The sequence below is a fragment of the Mustelus asterias genome, chromosome 21, assembly GCF_964213995.1.
Source record: "Mustelus asterias chromosome 21, sMusAst1.hap1.1, whole genome shotgun sequence".
Lineage (NCBI taxonomy): Eukaryota > Metazoa > Chordata > Chondrichthyes > Carcharhiniformes > Triakidae > Mustelus > Mustelus asterias.
The window spans coordinates 66,746,655-66,767,142 of NC_135821.1; the positions used below are offsets into that span (position 1 = coordinate 66,746,655).

The 20,488-nt window shown below is 48.0% G+C and overlaps 1 protein-coding gene across 1 annotated transcript in view; it reads right to left on the minus strand.

Annotated features, from left to right (window-relative positions):
* mfsd2ab (MFSD2 lysolipid transporter A, lysophospholipid b) overlaps positions 1 to 20,488 on the minus strand; it is a 71,543-nt gene that overhangs the window by 27,515 nt on the left and 23,540 nt on the right. Inside the window, exons 4-6 of the mRNA XM_078238086.1 lie at positions 6,409 to 6,541; positions 2,417 to 2,495; positions 128 to 294 (exon numbers count right to left, since the gene is read on the minus strand). Of these exons, the coding sequence (XP_078094212.1) occupies positions 128 to 294; positions 2,417 to 2,495; positions 6,409 to 6,541 (379 nt within the window). The remainder of the gene's footprint in view (positions 1 to 127; positions 295 to 2,416; positions 2,496 to 6,408; positions 6,542 to 20,488) is intronic.

Genomic DNA, 20,488 nt, shown 5'->3' on the forward strand with positions numbered 1-20,488 from the left:
TGTTTCCTTTACCATTGCTAATTAACCCTGTCTGTGCTGTAATACACTGTTACCAAACCTCCCCACCAATTTATAAAACATGCAATTGGATCTTGATATTTCTACCTTTAAAATCTGGAATACGTACCAGTTGGCTGACGGATGTGTTGGGATTGTACTGTGTAGTGTTGACGTCAATTGTGGATATCGAAGCATTAATTTCACTGTCATGAATACATGAAGCTTCAGCCCCACCTACAATCTGACCTTGTATTGCTGTTCCTAATACCGTCCCCAGCACTTCCACGGTCATACCTGCAATAGAAAATGGAAAAGCCATTAAACTCTACAGGAATCCACCTTCAAATACCCAGAAATGGAAAAGCTAAAAGGTTACCAGCTTGAGGTTCCCTCAGGACCATGTAGCCTGTGGATAAAAAATGACCTGCAGGTATCTGGGGATTATATACCTGCAGGTATCTGGGCTAGGAGAATGGGCCAAAATTTGGCAGGTGGAGTTTAATGTGGATACGTGTGAGGGTATCCATTTTGGCAGAAAAAATAGAAAGGCTAATTATTACCTAAATGGAAAGCAGATTCAAAATGTGTCTGGGCTGAGGGATCTGGGTGTCTATGTTCAGGAATCACAGTAAGTCGATATGCAGGTGCAGCATGTGTAATAAAAAAGGCAAATAGGATGTTGACATTTATTGCAAAGGGACTGGAGTATAAAAGTAGAGAAGTGTTGTTGCAATTGTATAGGGTGTTGGCAAGACTACATCTGGAGTAGTGTCCAGTTTTGGTCTCTTTATTCGAGGAAGGATGTTGCGGCATTGGAGGCAGTTCAGAGGAGGTTCACCAGATTGATTCCGGGGATGAAAGGGTTGACGTATGAGGAGAGATTAAAGAGTTTGGGCTTGTACTCGCTGGAGTTTAGAAGGATGGGAGGGGATCTGATCGAGGTTTATAAAATTTCAAAGGGGATTGATAAAGTAACTATAGACCAAATGTTTCCTCTTATGGGGCATTAGATTTAAAACTGAGATGAGGAGGAACTACTTCTCGCAGAGGGTGGGGGTGAATTTGTGGAACTCGCTGCCCCATCGCGCGGTGGAGTCTGAATCGTTGAATGGTTTCAAGAAGGAGATAGATATATTTCTGATAAAAAAGGATAAGGGGATATGGGAACAGGTGGGGAGGTGGATTTGAGGCCAGGGAGAGATCAGCCATGATCTGATTGAATGATGGAGCAGGTTCAAAGGGCTGAATTTACCCATTTCTGCTCCTAATTCCTATGCTCCTAATGTCAGTCTGGGGGATTCCAAGTATTAGTCATCAGAAACTTAAAAAGATTTTTTGTTCACATCACAGATATTCCTAATTTTGTTTTCACTTCAGTATCATATTTTAGAAACCCTACAGTACAGAAGGAGGCCATTCGGTCCATCGAGTCTGCACCGACAACAATTCCACCTGGGCCCAATCCCCGTAACCCCACGTATTTACCCTGCTAGTCCCCATGACACTAAGGGGCAATTTAGCGCAGCCAATCAACCGAACCCGCACATCTTTTGGACTGTGGGAGGAAACCCACGCAGACATGGGGAGAATGTGCAAACTCTACAGTCAGTCACCCAAGGCCGGAATTGATGGAGTTCCAGTTCCCAGCACCTCCACAGTCATACCTGCAACTTTAACCGAGAACTAAGGGAACAAACCAGATATTTAAAAAATAAAGTTTATTCAATTTTGGGCAGCAAGGTGGCATTGCAGTTAGCACTGCTCCCTCACAGCGTCAAGGACCCGAGTTCAATTCCCGGCTTGGGTCACTGTCTGTGTGGAGTTTGCACATTCTCCCCGTGTCTGCATGGATTTCCCCCGGGTGCTCCGGTTTCCTCCCGCAGTTCAAAGATGTGCGGGTTAGGTGGATTGGCCATGCTAAATTGTCAGGGGGATTAGCAGGGTAAATATGTGGGGTTATGGGAATAGGGTCTGGGTGGGATTATGGTTGGTGCAGACTCAATGGGCCGAATGGCCTCCTTCTGTACTGTAAGGATTCTATGAAGAAATTATGATTTCAAGAAGAAATTAGACATAGCTCTTGGGGCTAATGGGATCAAGGGATAAGGGGGGAGGGAGAAGGTGGGATCAGAATATTGAATTTGATGATCAGCCATGATCATGGGGAGCAGCCTGGAAGGGCCTGCTCCTACTCACTTGAGCTTTTTCTATTTTAACTTTAGTGTTTCATCCTCTTCATCAACACTAAAGAAAAAACACCCCCGGCAACCAGTCAAACTTGATTTAATATAATAATTGAAATAGTGGATATTAATTGTTGCAGTAAAACAGATGCCCCAATTAATCAGCCTTCTGTTAGGTAAAGCCAGAGTCACTGTTTAAAAACCCACCATACAAATCGAAAAGGCTTACTCACGATAAGCTGTGGCAGAATCTCTTTCTTTTTGGTCTGTACTTATGAACATTGTGAGTGCAGAATAAGGTACATGGAAACACTAGGAGAAAAACGGGAAATTTTATCTTTGAGCCACCGAAAAAAAAAACTAAGTTTGAATTCACACTGTCACATCTACAACACAAGAGGAAAAACCGAGGGTTAACTGCAAAGTTAAGAAACACAGCAAGGAATATCATAATGACAAAAGATTCAAATACAGGATTATTAAGGTGAGGTAACAACAATCTAGAGTATTTTTAATTCATTCCTGGGACATGGGTGTTGCTGGTTGGCCAGTGTTTATTGCCCATCCCTATTTCTCCTTGGAGGGCAGTTGAGAGTCAACCACATTGCTGTGGCTCTGGAGTCACATGTAGGCCAGACCAGGTAAGGATGGCAGATTTCCTTCCCTAAAGGGCATTAATGAATCAGATGCGTTTTTCTGACAATCGACAATGGTTTCACGGTCATCAGTAGATTGTTAATTCCAGATATTGTTTATTATCGAATTCAAATTCCGCCATCTGCCGTGGCGGGATTCGAACCCGAGTCCCCAGAGTTCCTGGATTGATAGTTCAGCGATAATACCACTAGGCCATCACCTCCTCATGTCAAAATATCATGGGCCGGATTGTCACGGAGTCGATCCAGCCCTGGAGACCTGTCAAAATGGCGGAGGGGAGCCGGATGTAGAAGTCTTGAGGGGGCATGAGGGATAAGGGGCAAATTGGTCTTTGACACAACTGGGCTGAGGTCTCAGAGCACCAAGCAGGACCTTCTAACCAGCCTGTCTTGGCACTCACCCATCTCCTCGGTGGCAACCTACAAACTGCCATTATTTTTGGCGTAACAAATTAAATTAAATTAAACAAACTAAGGAAAAAAAGCAGGGAGGGCAGCCCCTAAAAGGAGGGGGAGGGGTGGAAATCACCCAAAATAATAAAAAAGCAGAAAGGAAACTTAAAACATTGAACTAAAATGTGATTAAAGGGGTCCATAATACACCCCAGCCCCTGGGGTGCCCAACGGGCACAGAAGGCCTTGATGGTGCCCTTGGACACTGCATGCTCCCTCTCCAGGGATACCCAGCCGTGAATGTAGCTGCGATAAAGGGGGAGACAGTCGGGTCGCACAAACCCCTCGGTCGCCCGCTGCCTTGATGTGCTTATGATGAGTTTGGCCAGGCCCAGGGGTAGGTTCACGAGGAGGTCCCTCCGCCCGCCCCCCTGCCCCTCTACACACCAGATGCCCATAGATCAGGAGCATGTGGTACCTACAAATTGCCCCCCGGAGACAGCAGGCCTGATTCCATCCCACCCCCGCCTGCCCGGAATTGAAATATGGTGGATGGGGGGTTCTCTTAAAGGGGAAGCTGCTGCCGCTCCGGGAAATTTCCTGACTGGAGCTTCCCACCTCAATGGTGCAAATCCAGCCCCATATAAACTGAGGTCAGATACTGTTCAATGAGTTCCAACGAGGAAAGCTACAAGAGGCCGACTCAGGCCCGACTACTCATTCACTTTAAATATATTTTTTCTACCTGTTCTTGGTGTCGTTGACAGGGCTGACATTCACAGCCCACCCCCAATTGCCCCCGAGCAGGTGGTGGTGAGCCACCTACAACTGCGTGTCTCGCTCAGCCATTTCAGAGGGTAATTAGAAGTCAACCACATTATAGTGGGTTTGGAGTAACAGGTAGGTCAGACCCAGGTAAGGATGGCAGATTTCCTTCCCTAAAGGACATTAGTGAACCAGAGGGATTTTTGTGATAATCTGATAGGCTAATGATCATTAAATGAGGTTAGCATTGTACCCTAGATTAACTAACTGAATTTAAATTCCTCCAGCTGCCACAGTGAGCCGAATTCATGTCTCCAGAGCATTTGTCTGTATATCTTGATAACTGGTCCAGTAACATTACACTGGGGTACCATCCCTTATAAGGAACTATGTGACAAGATATATCACGCTGCATGTTGGAAACACGACATAGAATCGTTACAGTCCAGAGGGAAGCCATTTGGTCCAATGAGCCTGCACCAACAGTCTCACCCAGACCCTATCTCCATAACCCCACGCATTTACCCTGCCAGTCCTCCTGACGCTAAGGAACAATTTAGCAAGGTCAATGCACCTAACCTGCACATCTTTGGACTGTGGGAGGAAACCAGAGCATCTGGAGGAAACCCACGTAGACACGGGGAGAATGCGCAAACTCCACACAGACAGTGACCTAAGGCCAGAATTGACCCTGGTGCTGTGAGGCCATGATGTGGAGATGCCAGCGTTGGATTGGGGTAAGCACAGTAAGAAGTCTCACAACACCAGGTTAAAGTCCAACAGGTTTATTTGGTAGCACAAGCCACAAGCTTTCAGAGTGCTGCTCCTTCATCAGATGAGTGGGATCCCCCACGACTTGCCTGGGCTTGCAAAATCTCACCAACTGTCCTGGCTGGAGACAATACACATCTCTTTAACCTGTGCTTAACCCTCTCTCCACTCACATTGTCTGTACCTTGAAGACTTGGTTACCTGTAAAGACTCGCATTCCAACCATTATTTTGTAAATTGAGTTTGTGTCTTTATATGCCCTGTTTGTGAACGGAACTCCCACTCACCTGATAAAGGAGCAGCGCTCCGAAAGCTTGTGGCTTGTGCTACCAAATAAACCTGTTGGACTTTAACCTGGTGTTGTGAGACTTCTTGCTGTGAGGCAACAGTGCTATGGACCTTTTAATCGAGTGGCAGCTCTCACACTATTTAGATGCTGAGTTTAGCAGAACAGAATAGAGGGTTTGGCCTGATGGGAATTGCTGATGGCTCATCGAGCATCATATTAAATGCACAAGTCAGATCCTGAATAGAGAGTCTATTCTCCATTTGAGAAGAGTTGGGGAAGAGACAACTCAACTGAAATTACAATTGCCGAACGTGGCACGAACTCTGTGTTTACCCATTCTTCTTAAATCACGGACAGGTGGTTCCTCTAAGTCAGACAGCCTGAGTAAATGTGTCCATTGTTTGAAAGCACAGGGCCTCTCCACCATTGCCAAAATGTATCTGGGATCTTGCAACTTAAGGACATTGGAATGATTGTGAACGATACTCAGACAGGAGAAGTCCAGAGTTTTATGCATTTCCATCAAAAAGTGTCAGCTTCCCAAAAATCACATGGCGCCAACCCAAAGGTAACAGCCAATCAGCCAAGGCAAGCAAGTGAATGGGAATATTTACCGGCAAATACCCACGGATACAAATAGTTTTAGAGAGGGTTCATCTGCGCCAACTCCGAGAACCAAATTAGTTCTCCTGGCATTGCTCTTGGAATAACTGGATTGGACCGGGTCAATTTCGGATTCATACATGTTAAACTTTGGGCGCCTAAAAAGGGAAGCCAATTCAGACTCCACAAAGTAAATACATCCCCTCAAGCGCTGAGCAAACTTTACTGGGTTGGACGAAAGTTGAGGTACCTTTAGCGGCATATTTTAAATGAAAAATAAATAACTTCCAGGGCTGGTAGCAGAGGAACCCTGGAAATAATGAACATAAAATTGAGTTTTCTGTCCTATGTGCCAGGAAGTCTTGTGGCGCAGCGGGTAGCGTCCCTGCCTCTGAGCCAGAAGCTCTGGGTTCAAGTCTCACCCCATGACTTGATGGCCAAGGTGCGTCCATAACGCGGTCAAACAGGTTGGGAGTGTCAACCTGAAAGTCCTTCCAAACGCGCCAATGGTTGGAGGTTAGAGCGGGAGAGGCTCCTGGTCAGCCATGCTTGATGTGGAGTGGCGCCCCCTCAAACGATAAGACCCTGGCGACAGACCGGTGACCTGTTCCAGGAATTACTCGCTATGGAAATAGACGAAAGTCTGTCTTAGTGCACCACTAGGTGCGGGAAGAGAATTGGAATGGAATCCTCCATGCCACTGAATCAGTCAACGTAATAAAGACAACTTCCTTCGATCAGTACTTACCGTTTGCAGGGTTTGGAACAAACAATAGAAGACCAAGTACCAAAGCAGTTTCCCAATTTCGGACACATTTCCATCTGGTACATACCACAAGAGGAAGTAAGAGGCTACTGCGAATGGCGAAGAACAAACTATCCTGGAAAATCAAGAAGTCACGCCAATGTTAGACTTTTGGAAATGTTCGATTCTGTTCAACTTCCCCACATTGCTGGCCCCATTTTTGCATTTCACAATTGATAGTCCAAACCTGGCTGAGGCTAGAATTATCTAATACCAGACACAAACAGCAAATGTCTTTGATTGGACAAACCAAGAAGGATTTCAATTAACAGTTTGAGATACTTAGTGTAATGCAGTGCCACATTTTATTTCAATGGAAAGAGTTGAATTTATACAGCACTGTTCAACATCACCTGGCGTCACAAAACACCTTACATCCACGAAAGTCCATTTTAAGTGTGGTCCCTGTTGTGTTGTAGGAAACACAGCAGTGAAGCACAGCAGGTCCCTATAAACCGCAATGTGATAATGACCAGATTATCTGTTGACTGTGATGTTGACGGAAGGACAAATATTGGACTGGGAGACAGGGGATAACTCCCTGCTCTTCTTCCAAATAGTGACACGGGATATTCCACATCCGCCCAAGCAGGCAGATGGCGCCTCAGTTTAATGTCTCATCCAATAGATTGCCCCACTGACACGGCAGCGCCGCAACCTCCCACCCCCCCAGAGCAGCGCCGCTGCAGCCCTCCCCCCAGAGCAGCGCCGCTGCAGCCCTCCCCCCAGTGCAGTGCCGCTGCAGCCCTCCCCCCAGTGCAGCGCCGCTGCAGCCCTCCCCCAGTGCAGCGCCGCTGCAGCCCTCCCCCCAGTGCAGCGCCGCTGCAGCCCTCCCCCCAGTGCAGCGCCGCTGCAGCCCTCCCCCCAGTGCAGCGCCGCTGCAGCCCTCCCCCAGTGCAGCACCGCTGCAGCCCTCCCCCCAGTGCAGCGCCGCTGCAGCCCTCCCCCCAGTGCAGCGCCGCTGCAGCCCTCCCCCCAGTGCAGCACCGCTGCAGCCCTCCCCCCAGTGCAGCGCCGCTGCAGCCCTCCCCCAGTGCAGCCCTCCCCCCAGTGCAGCGCCGCTGCAGCCCTCCCCCCAGTGCAGCGCCGCCGCAGCCCTCCCCCCAGTGCAGCGCCGCTGCAGCCCTCCCCCCAGTGCGGCGCCGCTGCAGCCCTCCCCCAGTGCAGCGCCGCTGCAGCCCTCCCCCAGCACAGCGCCGCTGCAGCCCTCCCCAGTGCAGCGCCACTGCAGCCCTCCCCCCAGTGCAGCGCCGCTGCAGCCCTCCCCCCAGTGCAGCGCCGCTGCAGCCCTCCCCCAGCGCAGCACCGCTGCAGCCCTCCCCCCAGTGCAGCACCGCTGCAGCCCTCCCCCAGCGCAGCACTGCTGCAGCCCTCCCCCCAGTGCAGCGCCGCTGCAGCCCGCCCCCAGCGCAGCACTGCTGCAGCTCCCCCCCAGCGCAGCACTGCTGCAGCCCTCCCCCCAGTGCAGCGCCGCTGCAGCCCTCCCCCAGTGCAGCACCGCTGCAGCCCTCCCCCAGCGCAGCACTGCTGCAGCCCTCCCCCCAGTGCAGCACCGCTGCAGCCCTCCCCCAGTGCAGCACTGGAGTGTCAGGTTAATTTACTTTGCGCTCACGCTCTGGACAATTGCTCTGACCATCTGCCCTGGCTCAGCCAGTCTCACTTTGCTCCACATCATCAGTTAGAGCCACGGTGGACACAATAATGAACTGGTGGTTTTTTGCCAGTGTCGGGTTCTGCCCGGTCAGTGGCTTCTGGGTTCCGGTGGACATTTCAGTTCAATATAGGGCGAGATTCTCTGGCAATTCACGCCAGCGGGATTCGCTAGGGTCCCGTTGCAGTGAACGGTGATTTGGCTGAGCGCCAGATTCTCCGTCCTCGCTTGCAGAGCCGGCAGGGTGTGAATTGCTGGAGAATTCCGGCCATAATGTTCTTTTCAAAAGGGAAAACAGAGGTCAGTGGGCGTCTGTGGGGAGAGGAAGGTCAGGTTAATGTATTGGATCAGGGAGAGATGGGGGATGGTGCAAATAAGCAAAGGAGGGTGGAGGGGAATGGGTCACAACAGAACAGTATATGATGGAATGACAGAAGTGATAGTGGTGTGGCTGACGGAGACAATTGTTAGATGAATGGTTAGCTGGCTGACTATTTTTTTATTCATTGGTGGGGTGTGGACATCACTGACAGGCCAGCATTTATTGCCCATCCCTAATTGCCCTTGTTCAGAGAGTCAACCACATTGGCTGTGGCTCTGGAATCACATGTTGACCAGACCGGGTAAGGACGGCAGATTTCCTTCCCTAAAGGACATTAGTGAACCAGATGGGTTTTTCCGACAATGGTTTCATGGTCATCAGTAGATTCTTAATTCCAGATATTTTTTATTGAATTCAAATTCCACCATCTGCCGTGGTGGGATTCGAACCCGGGTCCCCCAGAACATTAGCTGAGGTATCACGTCCCCCTCCTTCCTCTTTAAAGTCATGATGTGGAGATGCCGGCGTTGGACTGGGGTGGGCACAGTAAGAAGTCTCACAACACCCAGGTTAAAGTCCACCGGGTTTATTTGGAGTCACAAGCTTTCGGAGCGACCACTCACCTGATGAAGGAGCAGCACTCCGAAAGCTCGTGATTCCAAATAGATCTGTTGGACTTTAACCCGGTGTCATGAGACTTCTTACTATTCTTCTTTAAAGGAAGGTACTAGTTAGATCACACAACCTGCAAATATCTTGAGGGTTGACGACACTTGGTCAGAAATAGGGGAACAATTTAAAAAAAGAAAATGTCTAACTCTACAGGGCGGTGGTTACTTTCCGGAGTCCCGTAATTAGATTTAAATACATCCTTCGCCATTGGCCTGATCCATCAGGTGACCGATAGTCGGGTGTCTCGCCACCATTTCAGCCGTCAGATGATGCAGCCGTTGCTCTACATTTTAAGCAGAGTCACAGCAAGCACCAGAACAGCTGATAAAGCCCAGAATAGCTGTGGCTCTGACAGCTGTAGCAGGTGGGGTTACGGCCTCGAGTAGAATTGCTCAGGCTGGGAGGATGCATATGAAACCGCTCCAGCTTCCTCTGAAATGGAAACGTGCATCCAATCCGACAGTTATTCTATATTTAGAAAATAAATGCAACGCTGTATCAAGAATCTCGTTTCTAAAAGACATGCATCTTTCAAACCTTGCTCTCATTTGCATGCAGCCTAATTCAACAGCGACCCCGGTTTAAATTTCTCAATAGCCGTAGCTCTGAATGGGACGCACGTACTCCAGTAACGATCGGTCGCTTTTGAAAGTCGACCACATTTCCCCCCCCCTCCACCCACGGCCATCAAAAATCATTAATTTTTCATACATCCTGCGGATAAATCGACACCCAACTTGTAGCTAAAACATCCAAACTCTTTGGGCCGAGGCCCTCCGACCTCGCCCGCGGATGGGATTCTCCAGTCCCGCTGCTGAGAACGGAGATTTAGCCGAGAGCCGAGTTCTCCATTCTCTCTGGCGGCGGCAGTGGGGCGTGCGAGACTGGAAAATTTCAGCCTTTGAATTGGGCACCACGGTGGCACAGTGGGCAACACGGCGGCACAGTGGTTAGCACTGCTGCCTCACAGTGCCAGGGACCCAGGTTCAATTCCTGGCTTGGGTCACTATCCGTGCGGAGTTTGCACATTCTCCCCATGTCTGCGCGGGTTTCCTCCGGGTGCTCCAGTTTCATCCCACCGCCCAAAGATGTGCGGGTTAGGTGGATTGGCCATGCTAAATTGGCCTAGTTTCAGGGGGACCCGCTAGGGTAAATGCATGGGGAGACAGCCACATTAACAACCGTGTGTAAATGTCCGGGATGGAATCCGAATGGAGACGGTCATCGTATCATTATCGTATCGTATCATCCAGTGCACTTGATGGTACAGAAGATGATTATTTGTGGAATGGTATGACCAATGACAGAGCGATTGATGATGAAGATGATTTTGAATCTCTATATGATCAAGCACCTCCAGAAGCAGACTGGGATGTGTTCTTTGGTTCTGAAGATGGAGTTTTTTTTCCAGTTTATTTATTAGTGTCACAAGTAGGCTTACATTAACACTGCAATGAAGTTACTGTGAAAATCCCCTAGTCGTCACACTCCGGTGCCTGTGCGGGTACACCGAGGGAGAATGCACCCTAACCAGCACGTCTTCCAGACTGTGGGAGGAAACCGGAGCACCCGGAGGAAACCCACACAGACACGGGGAGAATGTGCAAACTCCACAGAGACAGTGACCCAAGCTGGGAATCGAACCCGGGTCCCTGGCGCTGTGAGGCAGCAGTGCTAACCACTGTGCCGCCGTGCTGCCCAGGAGGATGTTTTTTATGGATTTTAACACACACTCTAGAATGAATAAGTATCCTTTTCTGCACTGTGATAAAACTGGGTGAAGTTGGATAAGTTGGATGTTAAAATTTAGTATGGATGAGGCATCAATAAATTTATAACAGGCTCATTAAAAAAAATTCAATTTAAATGCAAGAATCCCAAACATCGTAGATTTGCAGTTTGCCATGCAGGGATACCTTTGTCTCCCATCACCAAATTTTTCTTCTTATTCACTAACCTCTCCCTAGGATATAACCAACAGATCATTCGTGCCTAGTCTCAATGGCCGTTCTTCACCAAGTTATTCAGTTACAAAATGGCATCACTGTGGAGTTCAGGAATTGGAAAAGACACAAAGCTATCCAGCTGGATTAAGCGCGATGAGTAGCACTGTAACCCACTGCCCCTGATAACTGAGAGAGAGTGAAAATTCTCCCTGCCATTCCCAGCTCTGATCCCGTACTGCGCTGGGTTGGTGTTTAGATCCAACAGATGATGATAGGACCATTTTCATAGCTGTGAAATCAAGCCACTTGGTTCAGATTGGGTGCAGGTAGATAGAAGTTGTTTAATAAAACATTACCAGCTGTGCAGGCACTAATGGAGATGAATATAAGACTAGACATTTTTGGGAAGATAAAAAAAGTCAATGACATGGATGCTAATTTATTTTATGGTGACTACATTCTAATTTAATACCTATTAGAATGGTAACATGCTGGAGGGTCAGCTGACCAGGTAGACAATGCAACCACTGGCAAAATGATGTGGTGGTCAGATGACCATGTATAAATAAAAAGCAGATTTGGAGTATCGCATGCAGTTCTGGTCGGAGTATTGGGTGCAATTCTGGTCACTACACTACTGGAAGGACGTGGAAGCTTTGGAGGGAGTACAAAGATGGTGCATGAGGATGTTACCCAGTCTCAAGGGTGTTGGCTATGAGGGGAGCTTGAATAAATTAGGATTGTTTTCACTGGAAAGACAGAGGCTAAGGGGAGACCTGATGGAGGTCTACAAAACGATGAGGGGCTTAGACAGGGTGGACAGTCAGAGGCTTTTTCTAAGGGTGGAAGTGTCAATTACAAGGGGGCACAGGTTCAAGGTGAGAGGGGGAAAGTTTAAGGGAGATGTGTGGGGGAAGTTTTTCACGCAACGAGTGGTGCAGTGCCTGGAACACGCTGCCAGAGGTGGTGGAGGAATCAGGCACATTAGCAACATTTAAGAGGCATCTGGATGGGTGCATGGATAGGGAGGGAGTAGAGGGGTACGGACTGAGTAAAGGCAGAAGGAGTGCTTTTAGTTTAGTTAGGGCATCATGAATGGCACAGGCTTGGAGGGCCGAAGGGCCTGTTCCTGTGCTGTACTTTTCATTGTTCAGATGGGGATTGTGGGAGTATTTGTGGCCCAGGGTGTGGCCCAAGTGGTGGTATAATGAAGTTTCTTTAATAAGCCTTTACTTTGATTTACTTTTGTGAAGTTAGTGTTTTTTTTGCTTGCTACTGGAGTATCCGTACTGCTGGGTGAACAACACGGACTGTATAATCTAACATGAAATCTAATGGCTGGGTTTTAACATTTCTTCATTTCGCCTCCAACTTTAAAGGTGAGATGTGGGTCTTAAGCCCTCCGTTTAGAATTTGCTCTGTGGTTCATCGCGATGTTAGTTGGTGAACATGCAGCATTGTAAACTCGCAATCTACTTCACATCATGAAGCCGGGGATTGGTAACAGGATGGGAAAGTCTAAGGCATGAAGTGGAGATGCCGGCGTTGGACTGGGGTGAACACAGTAAGAGTTTTAACAACACCAGGTTAAAGTCCAACAGGTTTATTTGGTAGCAAATACCATAAGCTTTCGGAGCGCTGCTCCTTCGTCAGATGGAGTGGAAAGCTAATGGTATTTGCTACCAAATAAACCTGTTGGACTTTAACCTGGTGTTGTTAAAACTCTTACTGAAGTCTAAGGCACCAGGAAAGCCAACAACATAAATGGTATCAGCCAACATGGAAGTGTGTTGGTATCACTGTTTATAATAAACTCCGTGGTCAACGCTCAAGGACTGAAGTAACTTAATCAGCAAGGACCAGCCAGCTGTTTGGCTGCTGAATGCGGGAGCCAATGAGAGAAATCCCAATTCTCAGGGTCACAGAATGACAGATCATCTTCCTTGGGTGCAGGATATCTTTGACACCTAGCTGGCTCCAAGATGAAATGTCTGGCAAAGGAAGATGAATCGCTCCATCATCAGTAACAGTTCTGTAATGCACCGAGACATTATTCAGTTAGATTGTAAGTGGCCCTCCTAAAAAAATTGTGATAACCCCCCAGGACTTGCACGGAGAAATCACTGACCTCCCTGCAGAATTTGTTGAACACGAGCTCCCTGGGGATTGGTAATTAACTCACCAGGTGGAGCTCGTATACCGAGCCCTGTATAAAGCAGGACCCTGAGTGGGTCCATTGTTGTATTGTTCCAGTTGGGATCTGTTTGTGTTCACCACAGGCTTGTGGTTTTGCTTTACTTTATTCTGTGCAATAAAGCACTGTTCCTTTACAGCTGACTCCTGGAGTTATTATAAAAACTTAATTGGGAGATCAGCACACACCATAGAATAAGTAGATATTCACTAGATCAGAGATGGGCGGCACAGTGACACAGTGGTTAGCACTGCTGCCTCACAGCACCAGGGACCCGGGTTCAATTCTGGTCTCGGGTCACTGCCTGCATGGAGTCTGTACGTTCTTCTTGCGTCTGCGTGGGTTTCCTCCGGGTGCTCTGGTTTCCTTCCACAGTCCAAAGATGTGCAGGTTAGGTAGATTGGCCATACTAGATTGCCCCTTAATGTTGGAGGGGACTAGCAGCGTAAATACATGGGGGTTACGGGGATAGGGTCTGGGTGAGATTGTGGTTATTGCAGACTCGATGGGCTGAATGGCCTCCTTCTGCACTGTAGGGATTCTATGAGTGACAATCAGCACACTCTGGTTGTTATGTCTATGCAGCACGCACGGTCCATAAAATAAACGGTCGTATTTCAGCGCAGTAACTCCACAATCCTCTCCTTCTTTGTCTAATGCATTCCAAGAATCAAGAGTAGAGGCTCATCAAAGGGACTCATTGTTTTAAATCTTCTTCATCATCTTTTAATTTAAAAAAAAGAGTCTCAGGGCCATTAGTCGGAGTCTGTTATGAAGGCAGCTGTCAACTCAACACAAGAAACAGAGGGAAGTTGTGTGTTGGAAGTATTAGCGTACAAACTCAAGCTGCTTTCCTGCTCAGACACCATCAAATAAACCTACTGCCTCAGGATAGTTTCATTCTGACCAGTAACAGCAGTTCTTTCTGTCGGCAACAACTATTTAATGTTCCTGGGTTCTTGTCCCTGTCTGCACCCATTTGGAAAATGTTCACCTCCCAAAGTTCACTGTAGCTGTCTGCGTTCCACAGGGAACATACAACACAGGGAGATACATGGGGAGGTGATGGCCTAGTGGTATTATCGCTATTAATCCAGAAACTCAGCTCATGTTCTGTGGACCCGTGTTCGAATCCCGCCACACCAGATGGTGGAATTTGAATTCGATAATAAAAAACATCTGGAATTAAGAATCTACTGATGACCATGAAACCATTGTCGGAAAAACCCATCTGGTTCACTAATGTCCTTTAGGGAAGAAAATCTGCCGTCCTTACCTGGTCTGGCCTACATGTGACTCCAGAGCCACAGCAATGTGGTTCACTCTCAACCGCCCTCCGAAATGGCTGATCAAACCACTCTGTTCAAGGGTAACTAGGGATGGGTGATGAATGCTGGCTGGCAGTGACGCCCATGTCCCACCAATGAATAAATAAAAACAAGGGCTTGTCCGTGTTTTCATTTATGTTCCTCTGGAATCTCCCCACATCCTTCTTCACCAACTATCAGCGTAACCCGCTATTCCCTTCTCCCTGATAAGCTTTTCCCTTTAAAACCATCAATCCTAAAAGATTAACTTACCTCGAGACCGAATTTCCCATTTGCATCATTACACGGGACTTTCCAACACTGACCCCTCCTCCCACCCCCCCCCTCCAATCCTCTCCTCCCTCCTTCACTCCCTTCTCTCTCCCCCCTCCCCCCCCCCCCCCCCCCCCTCTGATCCTCTCCTCCCTCCTTCACTCCCCCCACGACATGTTTTCCAGCAGTGGCTCACTGCTGTCGGTATCGACGATGCTTTGTGTGACCTGCCCATAGTGCTGCTGGGAATTCTGCCATGAGGGGCGATCACCTTCAGTGGGACCAGAAGATCCTGGCGAAAAAGGTTGGAAAATCCTGCCCGTAATGTCAGTGGCCTCCAGGGGCCAAGGCTGATACTCCGGGGAGACGAGTTCAATTCCCACTATGGTTAAATTTACATTCAGTTACTTGAAAGCGAGTCTCCATAATGGTGACCATAAAACTATCATCGATTGTGATTAGAAACCTGTCTAATGCATTGATGTCCTTTAAGGAAGGAAATCTGCCATCCTTACCAGGTCTGGCCTACAAGAGCCCCCAGATTTACAACAATGCGGTTGACTCTTAACAGCCCTCTGAAATGGTCCAGCAAGCTACTTGGTTCAAGGGCAATTAAGGATGGGCAACAATGCTGGTCCAGCCAGTGACACCCACATCCATCAAAGAATAAAGAGAACGTAACGGGTATTTAGCTCGTCAATCACGCAGTGATATTGTTCACTGTTCCAGGCTTAGTCCAATCTTTCTCCCTCGCTTGTTCACCATATCCTTCAACATTCTTGTGTTTCAACCAACTATTTAATTCACTTCTGAAAGAATTTAAGTGCCCTGCTTCAATTAGTGGATTTGTTCAAGAGAATTCCATTCTAAACATCCAGTCGGTGAAGAAATATTTTCTAACCTCCCATCTAATGACTCTCCGAGCCTCCCGTTTAACTCTTTGTGGTTTTATTAAATAATTTGACTGTTTCCACTGACTGGTCAGAGAATAACCACTGCATGTCAAAGAAGTACCTCTATCGCCAACTTCTAAACCTTCTCAACTCCAGCTAAAGCTGTCATCACGCAAACCAGCCTCCCATCCATTGACTCTGTCTACACTTCTAGTTGCCTCGGAAAAGCAGCCAGCATAATTAAGGACTCCATGCACCCCGGACAAGATACAAAAGTCTAAGGTCACGTACCAACTGACTCAAGAACAGCTTCTTCCCTGTTGCCGTCAGACTTTTGAATGGACCTACCTCGTATTAAGTTGATCTTTCTCTACACCCTAGCTATGACTGCACTCTGCACTCTCCTTTTCTTCTCTATGAACGGTATGCTTTGTCTGCATAGCGCGCAAGAAACAATACTTTTCACTATATATTAATACATGCGATAATAATAAATCAAATCAAAAATCCTGAGGAACTCCTGCAGTGATATCTTGGAGCTGACACTGAACCACCATAACCACCTTCCTTTGTGCCAGGTATGATTCCAACCAGTGGTGAGTTTTGTAAATGTTTCAAAGGATTGTGCACAGCGGCGTATTGTAGGCAAGAACATTCGTGATGTCAAGGGGTCCTGGCAGCATCAGGAAGAGAATATTAAAGTCAGAGTGTGGCTTGGGGAGGAGTTTGTGAGAGGGGAGGAAGTGGTAGTGAGGGATTGGGGAACACCCTCCGATTACACCAGGTAACTAAAACACATTCAGTGCGCCAGTCATTTGCTCAGTTATGACTCAACTAGCAACGACCTTACCTCTGCTGATGCCCAACTCAATAGCTGGGATCTTGTATATGCGCCATTTGTCTTGACAGAGGAAGGTAAGGTAGCACAAGGGAGTTTACGGTGAAACCTCTCTTTCAGTGTCAGAGAGACATGTCAAATTAAGCGATAAAAATCTGACAATTTATGGGTTGATGCCAGAAAAGTATTAATGAAAGCTGCTGGATTGTGGTAAAAATGGATTGACTAACGTCCTTCAGGTAAGGAGAGTTGCTCCTTCATTTTGTCCAGCTTACATAGAGTCCCTACAGTGCAGAAGGTGGCCATTCGGCCCATCGAGCCTCCACTGACAATGATCCCACCCAGGCTCTATCCCTATAACCCCATATATTTACCCTGATAATCCCCCTCACACTAATTGACAATTTATCATGGCCAATCCACCTAACTCACATATCTTTGGAATGTGGGAGGAAGCTGGAGCACCCGGAGGAAACCCACGCAGACATGGGGAGAATGTGCAGACTCCACACAGACAGTGACCCAAGCCGGGAATCGACCCCGGGTCCTTGGCGCTGCGAGGCAGCAGTGCTAACCACTGTGCCACTGAGCCAACCTCTTGTGACCACAGTCCCAGTTGGTGCTTAATATCTTAATGCCATCTACGTAGAGGCAACAAATGTTGCCTTGGTAACATTGCAAACTTCAAAAGAAATTAAGCCCGGACTGCCTCCCAGTGATTGCATTGTGGAAGAGGAAGGAGAGGACAGTGAAATCCTGTGCCAGAAGCTGCAAGGAAGTTTGCACATTACCAAATCAACCAGGAAGGGATTCCATTCTCAATATCATTGAGCAGGGTGGCGCGCACACCCACTTGGGTGTAACCTCCGATCCATCACTGAAACCTTGTAGAGTCCATGTCGACTGTCACCGTTTGTCCGTGGCAAACGGATGAAATTGCTTGTTCCGGTAAACAATCATCCTTACCTTTGGGCGTCGTCAAGAGATTTCAGACTTTGTTAGGAACAAGCGGATTTATTGAACAAAGAACAGTACAGCACAGGAAACAGGCCCTTCGGCCCTCCAAGCCTGTGCTGCTCCTTGGTCCAACTAGACCAATCGTTTGTATCCCTCCATTCCCAGGCTGTTCATGTGACTATCCAGGTAAGTCTTAAACGATGTCAGCGTGTCTGCCTCCACCACCCTACTTGGCAGCGCATTCCAGGCCCCCACCACCCTCTGTGTAAAAAACATCCCTCTAATATCTGAGTTATACTTCGCCCCTCTCACTTTGAGCCCGTGACCCCTCGTGATCATCACCTCTGATCTGGGAAAAAGTTGCTAAGAGAACCTTAGGTACGGGAGGTTGGCAGCTCTGGGCTGTTCTGGGGCAGCAGCTCCAGTCTTTACATACTTACTACATGGCTGCTCAATGATTCTGCCTGAGAGAGGACTTCACCCTCTGGGGTGATCACTCACTCTCAGTCCCCATTGGTTCGTCAAGTCAGGTGACCCACATCTACAGTCTTAAAGAGACAGACACCACATACACAGCACCGTAGAAAAAGGGGAGGATCTTCTACATGGCTGCTCGATGATTCTGCCTGGGAGAGGACTTCATCCTCTGGGGTGATCACTCACTCTTAGTCCCCATTGGTCTCTCTAATCAGTGACCCACTTCTGCTGTACTGCCTTAAAGAGACAGACACCACATGCACAACACCTGCTTAATATTTTCGTGTATAGCGATGCGTCAGGGATAATCCCAGTGACAACCCGAATGGTTCCTTCACATAGAAGCCTAGGCCGTTGCAGCCTTCATAGCCACTGGGTAAAAAAAAAAGGAGGCAGAGGTGAAATTAGCATGCTGTGGTAACAAAACCAACCCCAACAAGTAAAACGACTGCAAATCCTAATAATCTTGGTGTGGCGTCTTTAAATTGCCCTCCAGTTTTTCTCCTGTGTAGAGCTCTTCCACACTGCTCAGAACATGACCTAGAATCATAGAAACCCTACTGTACAGAAAGAGGCCATTCGGCCCATCGAGTCTGCACTGACAACAATCCCACTTTGGCCTTATCCCTGCTGCCCCATATATTTACCCTGCTAATCCCTCTAACCTACACGTCCCAGGACTCTAAGGGGCAATTTTGCATGGCCAATCAACCTAACCCGCACATCTTTGTGAGACCCGAGATGAATGATGTGGAAAATAACAAGTGTGTCCATGCTCATTTGGCACTGCTCTGGCCTGTGCTGGTAACGCAAGCAGTCGGTGGGGGCAAAACGCAGCCGGCAGCCTCAATCCTCGCCCGCAACCAGTGCTGATCGCAGGCCAGGAACAAACAGGTTCACAAATCCATTGGGCCGCTCACATACCAAATAAGGTGTGGAAAGCAAAATCGAGTTGCTGCAAGCAAAAAAACAGAGCCATCTGTCACACCGGCAGCTATGCAGCCCAGCCCCCTCCAGTCAAAACTGAGCCCAAACAGGGTGGCAAAATTGCAAAGGAGGATTGCATTTTCTTTGTGATAGGAGGGGGGGGAGGAGGCCGGAGAATGAAAATAACTCTCCATGTAAATACTACGCATTAAAAAGATATATATACACAACACACCCTTGTTACCAGCAACAGAAAGCAAAGGATCACCTTTGTAAAACGGCACTACTTCCCTTCACAAAGCCTTTGAAATCAGGCCCACATCCAGAACGCCATCACATCCAAGGTCACAGCCAGTGAATAAACAAAGCAGCCAAATTTACATTCCACTCTGGAAGAACATGGAATTTGTATAAAAGCCTACAGAATGAGGGAATTTAGTCCCTACCCACTCATTGAGACATTGACAGGGTTGGGTGCAGTGCTAGGCGACACGGTGGCACAGTGGTTAGCACTGCTGCCTCTCAGCGTCTGGGGCCCACATTCGATTCCCGGCTCGGGTCACCGTCTGTGTGAAGTTTGCGCGTTCTCCCCGTGTCTGCGTGGGTTTCCTCCGGGTGCTCCGGTTTCCTCCCACAGTCTGAAAGATGTGCTGGTTAGGGTGCATCGACCCGAACAGGCACCAGAGTGCGGCGACTTGGGGGATTTCACAGTAACCTCATTGCAGTGTTAATGTAAGCCTTACATGTGACTAATGAATAAACTTTAACTTTAATGTTGGGCAGGGTGTGGAATCATGTTCATTCTGAGCCCGTTTGTTTCTGATTCAGTGATTTTGTTTCAAGTTTCCCCCCCCGCAGTGTCTCCGGGTCAGCTCCAGAGGACGTCAAATGCATGAAACTGGAAAAAACCTCCTCTGCTTTTTCGGGGTTAGAAACGAGAAGCTTGCGAGCTGACCTGAATGAAGTCTCACTTCAAACTGGAGCACTGATCTGCAATAAAAGAGGAACAAACTGACTCCACCTTTCAATAGCATTATTGTCAAGTGCCCTTCCTGTCCTCAGACCCTGACTACAATGCCCACTGCCAGCCACACACGTTGAAAGCAGTTCCCTACACTGGTTTCAACATGCTTTGATTCTTATCTTGTGATAAATTGGACCTTTCCAACAAAGTAATTTTCAAATACAATTAAATCAACAGGTTCTTTTTCTGTTGAATGAAAGATTTTTAATGCGGTTCAAATTTTTTAAAAATTCATTCATGCGATATGGGCGTCATTGGTTGGCCAACATTTATTGCCCATCCCTAGTTGCCCTTGAGAAGGTGGTGGTGAGCTGCCTCCTTGAATCGCTGCAGTCCACGCGCCGTGGGTTGACCCACACTGCCATTAGAAAGGGAATTGCAAAAATAAGTAAGCACAAGTGGTTTGGAATTGAAACTAAAAGCAGAAAAAGCATGGTGGCCCAGTGGTTAGCACTGCTGCCTCTCAGCGCCAGGGATCTGGATTCAATTCCGGCCTTGGGTGACTGTGTGGAATTTGCACATTTTCCCCCGTGTCTGTGTGG